Source organism: Ixodes scapularis, unplaced genomic scaffold (genome assembly GCF_016920785.2).
Source record: "Ixodes scapularis isolate PalLabHiFi unplaced genomic scaffold, ASM1692078v2 PGA_scaffold4__175_contigs__length_147842914, whole genome shotgun sequence".
NCBI classification, from domain to species: Eukaryota; Metazoa; Arthropoda; class Arachnida; order Ixodida; family Ixodidae; genus Ixodes; species Ixodes scapularis.
Window position 1 is genome coordinate 127,452,146 of NW_024609879.1, and position 8,747 is coordinate 127,460,892.

The window sequence follows — 8,747 nt, forward strand, 5'->3', positions numbered from 1 at the left end:
AGTCACACTTACATTAGAATAAGTTCTACAAGTCAGCTATGAAGTTGCTCGTGAAATTGGGTGGCGACGGTTGAACGTCAGTGCTCTGTACACCCAACTGAAGTTCTGGGGTGTTGTATATGTTACAAGGGGTGTAAGAATGATGATGATGATGATTAACTTTATTTTCAAAAAGGGTGGCGCCATGGCCTCACTGGGGGAAGGGGAACATAGGTAGGAAAACTTTACATTCGGCGGTGCACTCCTGTCGAGCACGCGAACTCCAATAGGGAGATCAGCGTCTCCCTGGCCCGTGCCTCGTTAACCGGTGTGATCCAGGCCTCTAAAGTGTCGATGTGAGGCCCCAGGTGTTCGGCTCTTTTGTCTCGCAAGCCGGCACAGTCCCAGAGTAAGTGTCGGATCGTCGGGCTCACGCCGGCGGTGCATGTAGTGCAGACGACAAGTGCAGCGGGCTCGGACCCTTCCGGTGGCACTTGGTCGGGTGGGCGGCCCCTCCGTGGTTTGTAGCTACGCCACCGAGCGAGTATGTCTTCGGTGAGCGCAGCTCCGGTGCGGGCCTTGTGAATTAACACTTGTGCCCCTCTGGGTAAACCCTTGGGTAGCGGTGCCGGGTTGTAGGGTGTTTGATCTCGCAGCCGACGCTGATCCTCTTGTCGGGCCGCAGATTTCTTCTCTATGGGGTCTGGGTCCGGCGGCGCGAAGGGGACGAAGATCCCTGGGTTGGAGCGGTCTTCCCTTTGCTCGCTCGCCCACGCGTGTGCGGCCTCGTTACCGATGCCGCCCGCGTGTCCCGGGACCCAGTCCACTCTCACCTCAATACCTTTGGTGTTTTTCAAATACGAGCACAGACTCTTGATTCGCTGGCAGAGCGTCCCTTCGCGAGGAGTTTTCCCCAGACGGGCAAGGGCTTCCCTACAATCCGTGAAGATGGTTACACGGGTGGGTACGTCCACTGGGTCGAATGTCTCTCTTATTCGAGATAGTGCCAGGTGTATTGCATCCAGTTCGAGGCGGCTCGTGCTAGGTTCGCTGTCGTATTGAAGTGTCTGAGCATATCGGTCCTGGCCAGTAGCGTAGGCGAGTGTGGCCCGCTTCGTCTCTTGGCACCATGCGGCGTCTGTGAAGACCGCGTGCTCCACGAGGTCTGCCCGCGCAGCAAGTGCAGCTCTTTCTTCTGAATGTTCTTCGCGGTGTTGTTTGCGAGTGAGCGGCTTGGGGTTTCTGACCATAATGTCCTCCCATGGTGGCATGCTCTTCGGAGGCGGGGCCTCTCCTACGGGAGGCCGCCAACCCTGTAAATTCAGAAGACGTTGACCGGCTCTAGTCGATGTCCGGCGCCGCTGATGGCCGGCAACGCGGGTCTCAATGATGGCTTGTAGAGTCGGAAGATTCGAGTACCGATACAGCTCTTCCGTCTTAGTGTGTCTTGGGAGACCGGTGATTGCACGCAGGCATTCACGATGCAATATTTCCAGCTGTTTGAGCTGCGCCTTGGTCAGGACGAAACATGCGGCTCCATAGCAGGCTTTTGAGGTCAGGACTGCTTGAGTGAGCAAGCGGATGGTGCTCGTGCCCGCGCCACCGAGGCGGTTGCCCATTCTCTTAATGAGTTGGAGCTGTTGTCGCCACTTGGGTTTGAGTTGCTTGATCCACTCTTGCGCTCCTCCTTGTTCGTGCAGTGGGACTCCCAATATGCGAATCCAGCGTTCGGGGGAGCGCTGAATGGACTGGCCGGCCAGGGTCAGGTGTATTTGAGCTCTGTTGTGCTCAAGACCGCCGACGATGAGGAAGGCTGTCTTCTCTGGGGAAGGTTGCATGCCCGTAGTTTGCAGGCACTGGTCAATGGCATCTAGGGCCGTCTGCATGGTTTCGACCGTTTCTTTAGTGTCGAGCTTTGTGTTTCGGGGGTCCACCCAAAGGGTGATGTCGTCCGCATAAGTTGTGTGCTGAAGGTGTGGGACGGCGCGCAACACTCTTGCTATTTTTCTCATGACCAAGTTGAAAAGGGTCGGCGAAAGGATGGCTCCTTGAGGTACTCCACGGAAATTCTGGAACATGCGGGGTTGCTGGGCGCCCGAGCTGATCTCAAAGGTACGATTCTTGAGGAAGCTTTTCACGAAATTGATTATGCGGGTGCCTGCGCCACTCTCTTCGAGTTCCTCGATCACTGCCGAATGCTCGACGGTGTCAAAAGCTTTCCGGAGATCCACTGCCACCAGGAGTCCGGGTACCTTGTTGGTTCCTCGGCGCCTCTTACCCACAAAGTTTCGAAGGAGGTGTAGGCTGTCGTGGGTGCACAGTCCGGGGCAAAAACCGGTCTGCGCAGTGTCGTAGTAAGGGTCGTCCCTGGCTTCTTCCAAGACATAAGTGAGTCGCGTAAGGATCATCCGTTCGAGTAGCTTGCATAGCGTAGACGTAAGTGAGATTGGTCGGAGGTTCTGTATTTGATCCGGACTCTTTCCTGGTTTCGGAATAGGGTACACCACTGAATGTTTCCAGTCGGCCGGTAGTACTCCTGACGCCCAGACGTCGTTAAGTTCTTTCAGGAGCTTTCGTTTCTCCGGCTCGTCCAGGTTGCGCAGCATGCGCCACGTGATTCCATCCTTGCCAGGGGCGCTGCGCTCGTTGACAGAGTCCAAGGCCAGTGTCAATTCTTGAATCGTGAACGGGGCGTCTTGTTCTGTGTCGCTCGGCGGTTGCAGTTCGTACAGGCACAGGTCCGGATCGTTAGCAGGTTGTGGGAAAAAGGCCTTGGCGGCCGCTTCCTCAAACTGCTCCGGAGTTTGGTCGGTGGCTAGCTGGATGTTGCGAGCAGTGTTGGGCGCCTTGGTCTTGCCGGTCAAGGCTCTGTGGGCGCGCCATAGCTTGCGGGTGCCAGTTCGTTCGTCAAACGTCGCGCAGTGGTCAAGCCACCTCGAGCGAGCCAGGCGTTTGGCATATCTACGTGCCTGTGCCGTCTTGTTGCGCAAACGCACTAGGTCCTTGAATCGTTTGCCGTTGTTAATATATATCTTGTGGAGCCGCTTGCGTGCTTCCCACAGGTTGATTAGATGTTTGTCGGGAACCGGGTCTTGGTCTTCCACCTCCAGGTTTCGCGTGGCCGCTTGCGCTGCCCTCAGTAATTTTGCGGTTACGGGAACCGCGTCTTCGCACGTGGCCACCGCCTTTCGGAAGGCGTCCCAGTCGATAGCCTGAGTTAAACGTCTGCGCCCTGCTTTGCCGCCGGTTGAGAGCTCCAGCCAGATGGGATAGTGGTCGAACCCCATAGGGTCCGGTCCGCACCGCCAGTCGGTCACCAGACGGGAGTCTGCCCAGGTCAGGTCCGGGGTGGTGTCTCGCTGTCCCTCGTGCAGTCCGTGGCGCGTTGGGTAGTCGAGGTCGTTGGCCAGAGTGAGGTGCGCCAACTCCGCTGCCTCCTTTAGCCGCGCGCCCCTGGCGTTAGCAATCGAGTACCCCCAGTCCGGGTGGTGCGCGTTAAAATCGCCCGCCACGAGCAGGCGGTCACGGGGGTAGCGCTGCCGGAGGTCCATCAGCCATTGGAAGCCGGCTTGTCCAGCGTGGCCGCGCCTGGAACAGCTTGACTCAGGTCTCGCGTAGCAGGAGGTTAGGATGACCCGGTGACGTCCAAGCGTGCAGCGAACCGCCACCACCTCCTGGAACGGGTTGCAGTAGGCCGTCGTATCTATTTGTGCCTGTGGGAGGCCCTTGCGCACAAACACCGCAGCTTGTGCTTCAATGGTCTGAGATGTGTCACTTGATCCGCCTCTTACTCCGTGTTCAATCGTTGGTTGGAAGTATCCGTTGAAGCCCGAGATGCCCGGACTCATCCCCCGTGTCTCCTGCAGCAGAAGCGCCGCCGGCCTTCCGGTTAAGCGGAAGAGCTCGACAAGCTCGGCAGCGCTCTGACGTAGCGAGCGGCAGTTCCACTGCAGGAGGTCGGGAGGACGCTCAGGCGGTGGGTGCGCCGAGCTGCTGTTCAGTGGAGGTTGGTTGCGGCTGGTGCAGGCTGGGTCCATGTTGGCTAAGTATGGGGGAGAACATCTGAGCGACCTGTTGTGCGACCATTTGAGTCACCTGTTGGAGGAACTGCTGCGTTTGTTGTTGTTGTTGCATTTGTATTTGCTGCTGCATCTGCTGTATTTGTTTCATCTGCTCTGCTTGCTGCTGTTGCTGCTGTATGAGTTGTTGTATCCATACCGGCGGCTCGTTAGAGTTCTGGTTTGCTGCCTGGTGCTGGGGTGCAGGTACGTGGAATTGCTTTCTTGCCTGCTGTCGTGTGGATGAAGTATTTCCAGATGGTGTGCGACACCGCCCAGGTGAAAGGGACTGGCGTCGCTTGCTTTTCTCAAGGAGCTCGGTTTCCAATCTCTCTTCTTCCTCAACTTCAAAGTGCAGCGCCCGGAGCCGATCTGCTCGTGATTTCTGCCGTTGATTGTGTTTGCACTTGACTTGTTCCATTGTACGCTGAATTTCTTTCAGTTGTTGTTCCAGACGTTTCATTGTGCTATCGAAATCGGCTTGATCGCGGTCTTGCTCGACCTGGAGTGTCTCAAGCATCTGGCGTGCATTTGGGCTGCGACCGCCCTTGAGACCTCTTGCAGTTATATCGGCGTAGGAGTGGAGCGGATCCTGGATCTGAACCTTGCTCGACCCGCGCAGCTGGGAGGTAGTACTCTTGGAACCGGGACGTGAGTTAGTGGTGCCAGAGGGTTGCTTGGAATGCTGCCTGCGCTTGCGCGAGCGGCTCCGTGCCAGTCTTTCTTGTTTGGCTCCTTCCCTTTGTTTCGCGCGCTGAGCGAATTGAGCTCGAGCGGGACAAGAGGGATCAGTAGCCACGTGTCCATCCTGTTTACAATGACCGCAGTACTTGGCCTCGCCATTCGGGCAGGCTTCCGGGGGTTGCTCGTGTTGTTTTCCGCAGTTGCTGCAGACCGGCTGGTTAATCGGACAGGTGGTGGCTTTATGTCCCGGGCGGTGACAGCGCGGGCACACGAGCGATCGCTGTTCGTAGCATTCCACCCTTCTCGGGAAGCTCCAATACATAACTTCGCGTGGCGGATGCGGAGATGCAAAGTGGATGAGGACTGTACCTTTGGAGCCCATAGGCCGGGCCGTCAGGACATCCACTCCGTCGGCGTACAGCGCCTCCAGAAGCTTAGCCGTGGGTTCGTTGGGTTTGCAGCCATGGATTACTCCCCGGGAGATACCGTCCGTGGGAACTTGGTGCGTACGCACCGGGAGTGGTGGTCTCGATCGCAAAGGTAACACACCCATACGGAGGAGATGCGTGGCCTGCGTGGAGTCGCACGTAGTAACGACGATGGTATTAGAGAGTTTGCTCACCCTCAGTATCTGATGTTTGAGCAACTTGGGGTCACCGGCGAAGGAGCTGATAACGGTCTTCAGCTCTTCTGGGTCTAAGCCCAATACGTCGCATCTTTCTGTGGGCTGTATCTTGATTACATGGGTGCCGAGAGTTACACGTTCCTTGCGGCTTGTGGTGGGTAGGGGTTGGCCCGATGCCTTGAGTTGCGCTCGGCGCTGGGTTCTCGTTGTAGCCTTTTCCCAAAGTCCCTCCAAGTCAGTGGCGTCCGGCTCTCGCGAAGCCCATGAAGCCTGGAGACTCGTGTCTGCGTCTTTAGGACTATCGTCGGACGAACGAAAACGCTTTGCATTATTGGACGGGCCGAAGTCCTCCGCGTCCTCGTCCATCTCTTGCGAGGGAGGGGGAGAGGTTTCGTACGAAGTGACAGCGGCATGATCCTGAGTAGCCTGCAGCAACTGCAGCCGCGGTGGCGCAACCAGAGGCGTCGTCATGTCCGGGAGTTAAAACTGCGTCGTGGGTACGATGGGCCGGCGGCGCAACCGTCACCGTGCCCTATTCCTTGCCGCGCTGGGCCAGTAGGCTTAGCGCGGAGGGTTCAACGAAAGACTCATAAAAGGTGAAAAAGGGCTCGAAATTGAGCAAAAAGTTGCTCACGGATGCGAGTAGAGCTCTCAAACCGCTGGTGAAATCAAAGAAGAGAAGAGATGAAACCAATTACATTCCAGTACAATTAGGACAAGGCCGCAGGAATGCCAGGAAACGATTCGAACCAGTCTTCTTCGTCTTTTTTTCCGGTGTAAGAATATAACTTTTTGTTTTCGAGTGAACGCTCAAGCGCGTCGTGGTCCTCAAGGTGGAATTCACTGGCGGCAATTGGCCGTTCCTGCTCAGCTTGAGCTTAGGAATAGCTTTTACATCGCTTCTGCAACGTGCAAGGCACACCACCAAGATCGTAGTTCTCCTCAGAAGATAAGTGAGGGCTCGTCATGAGCCCTATCCAGATCTCCACCGGCAGAATCATTCTCACCAAACTCGAGAAACATGAGCTCCTCGCAAAAACAGCAGCAATGCCAACTCCATCTCCGCCATGGGAGAACGAGCTTGTAGTCCCGATCAAACCAGTACCCAAGAATCAAGGAAAGGAACACAAAGAAAGGCGCAAGCACGCGGCGGACAAACACCTCGAAGAGATAAATTCACTGACCGGCGCCGAAGTCATGTATGCAGATGCTGCCAGAGACGACGCGGGCCGCTCAGCGATTGCATGGCACTCTGTCTCCAGGAACACCACATGGAGTGGCATCACGCACAAAACCAGCAGCCCGAAAACGGCAGAGTTATTAGCGCTGCTTCACGCCATCCAAGAAGCGGCATATACGCTATCCCGAACAGTCACTGAAGCACGCATCTTCCCCGATTCCCGTGAAGCTCTGCAAGAATGCGGCCGGGGCAACAGCACAAATCCGGTGGTAAAACAAATCAAGTGCATCATTGTTGAATCTCGTCCGCGAGTCAACATCGTACTTTCGTGGGTCCCCGGACACGAAGGTGTCCCGGGGAACGAGAGGGCGAACGAGGCCGCGAGGGCATAGCTACATGCAGGTTTTATGCCCTCACCTGGCCACGGTCCCCCCCTCGTAGAAGAAGACCCGGGCTTCCCACCCGACATTGAAGAGATCAAAAAAGAGGAGAGGGCTGCCAGGAAGCTCAGACTCGGCGCCCTTCTCCCACCCGATGAAGACCCTGTCCCTCCTGGTTACAGCAGGTGGGAACGGGTCTGCATACGCAGGCTTCAAACGAAGACGGCAATTACCCCCATCTGGCTGGCGAAGTTTCAACGCCCGTCCACACCCGAAGACGTCGGCCCTGATCCGCTCTGCATGCACTGCGGGATTCCAGCCACGTGCACCCATCTCGTCTGGACGTGCGAGGGGGTCGCAGAGCATCGGAACGACGCCATTAACTCACTCCCTGAAGAGGCAAGACCAGCTACGTACGAGGACTGGACCCGCCCCAGGCTCGAGCATCCGCACCGCAAACACATTCTCGATTCCCTGATTAGTTTCGTCCGCTCATCGGGGATCGCCTGTTACCATTTAGCCTCCTCCCCCTACCCTTCCCATAATCCCCGTCCCCCGACACGGTTGGATGACTTTATCAAGAAATCGTGATGTATCCCATTCCTTTAAGGGCACAAGGTAAGTCCTATACTCCCCATGCATTTGAGGCTATGTTGAGGAACATTTTTTTCGGTGACTATTAGTAGTATTCCTGTCATGTAAATATCATTTTGTTCGAAATATTGTGTTTTATCCACTGAACTAGAATTATTTGAACCAATCTAAAAAAAGTTTTTTTATATATTTTTTTATTCTAGTACTGAAATTTTAGTTGTTTTCATCTATTAAAAACTTTATAACTCAAAAACTGCTAGGTGCACATTTTTAATTTTAGTTCAGTACTTTTCAACACCCATGTATGTGGTAGGAATAAAAAATGAACCCTCTATAATGTCAGGTTAAGGAAAAAATGGTACCTATGTACTAAAAAACACTGTTTTGAGATAATTGAGTTTAAAGTAAAAAAACTGGTGAATAACGAATTTCTATTGGCACCAACAGCCTCAGAGTCATTTTTTCAATAGCCGCCAGCTTGAAAGGCATTGCTAAAGTCATGTCGTCGCCTTTAGGCTTATCGCCTTGCTTGCCGGGCCTCTTTCTTGACCTGCCATGTCGCTTGGTCCGTAAAGTATATTAGAGTGACGTCAACTTCCCTCAGCCACTTGATGGCTTTCCAAACAGGGTTCCATCCAGAAAACTTCAAAACATTGGCTTGTGCAATGCTGCCACCATTGAATAAAGGAACAGCATTCGATGGCGCCATTTTGTGGTTACGAAAACACAAACGCTTGAATGTACACACGGTACACACCTGGGAAAAACGTGCACAGCTTCTCGTGATTGTCTTGGTTGAAATAAAGCTATGCAATAGTTGCAAAATCATTTTTTGAGGTTATCTGTTACTGGACAAGCTTTTAGGTCTTGTGTTGATTTTGTTTTGTTGGAGAATTCATCGTTTAGCAGGGAGTGTATCCCAAAAGGAGGCGTGGTCACCTGCTACTTGCTTTCGGAAGAAGTGATTTTCAGCCCAAAATATAGCTTTCTAAAAACACTTGGACAATGGAAAATGTGCAGAAAGAACTAAACTTTTCAAATTGCGAAAAAAACTAAAATCGAATTTTTTTTAAATTTTACCTTTTAATAAATACGTTTTTTCACTCACTCACTCCTGAGTCACGGTGCAAGATAAAACTCTTCAGGTGAGGACAGCGCGCTCCTCGCGACGTGCCCGATCAGTTCGCTCTTCACTCTCTCTCACTATGGTTTCAAACGGCGCCGGCAGTTGTCTCGTCGAGCCGTGG

General features: G+C 54.1%; 1 protein-coding gene across 1 annotated transcript; it reads right to left on the bottom strand.

The window, feature by feature from the left end:
* Window positions 1–224: 224 nt before the first annotated feature.
* On the bottom strand, window positions 225–3,827 carry LOC120848864. The gene is made up of 2 exons (XM_040220905.2): window positions 2,631–3,827; window positions 225–2,456 (listed from the first exon to the last, which is right to left on the bottom strand). Exons 1-2 carry the CDS (start codon window positions 3,825–3,827, stop codon window positions 225–227), a joined length of 3,429 nt encoding a protein of 1,142 aa, XP_040076839.2.
* Between the last annotated feature and the right edge of the window lie 4,920 nt (window positions 3,828–8,747).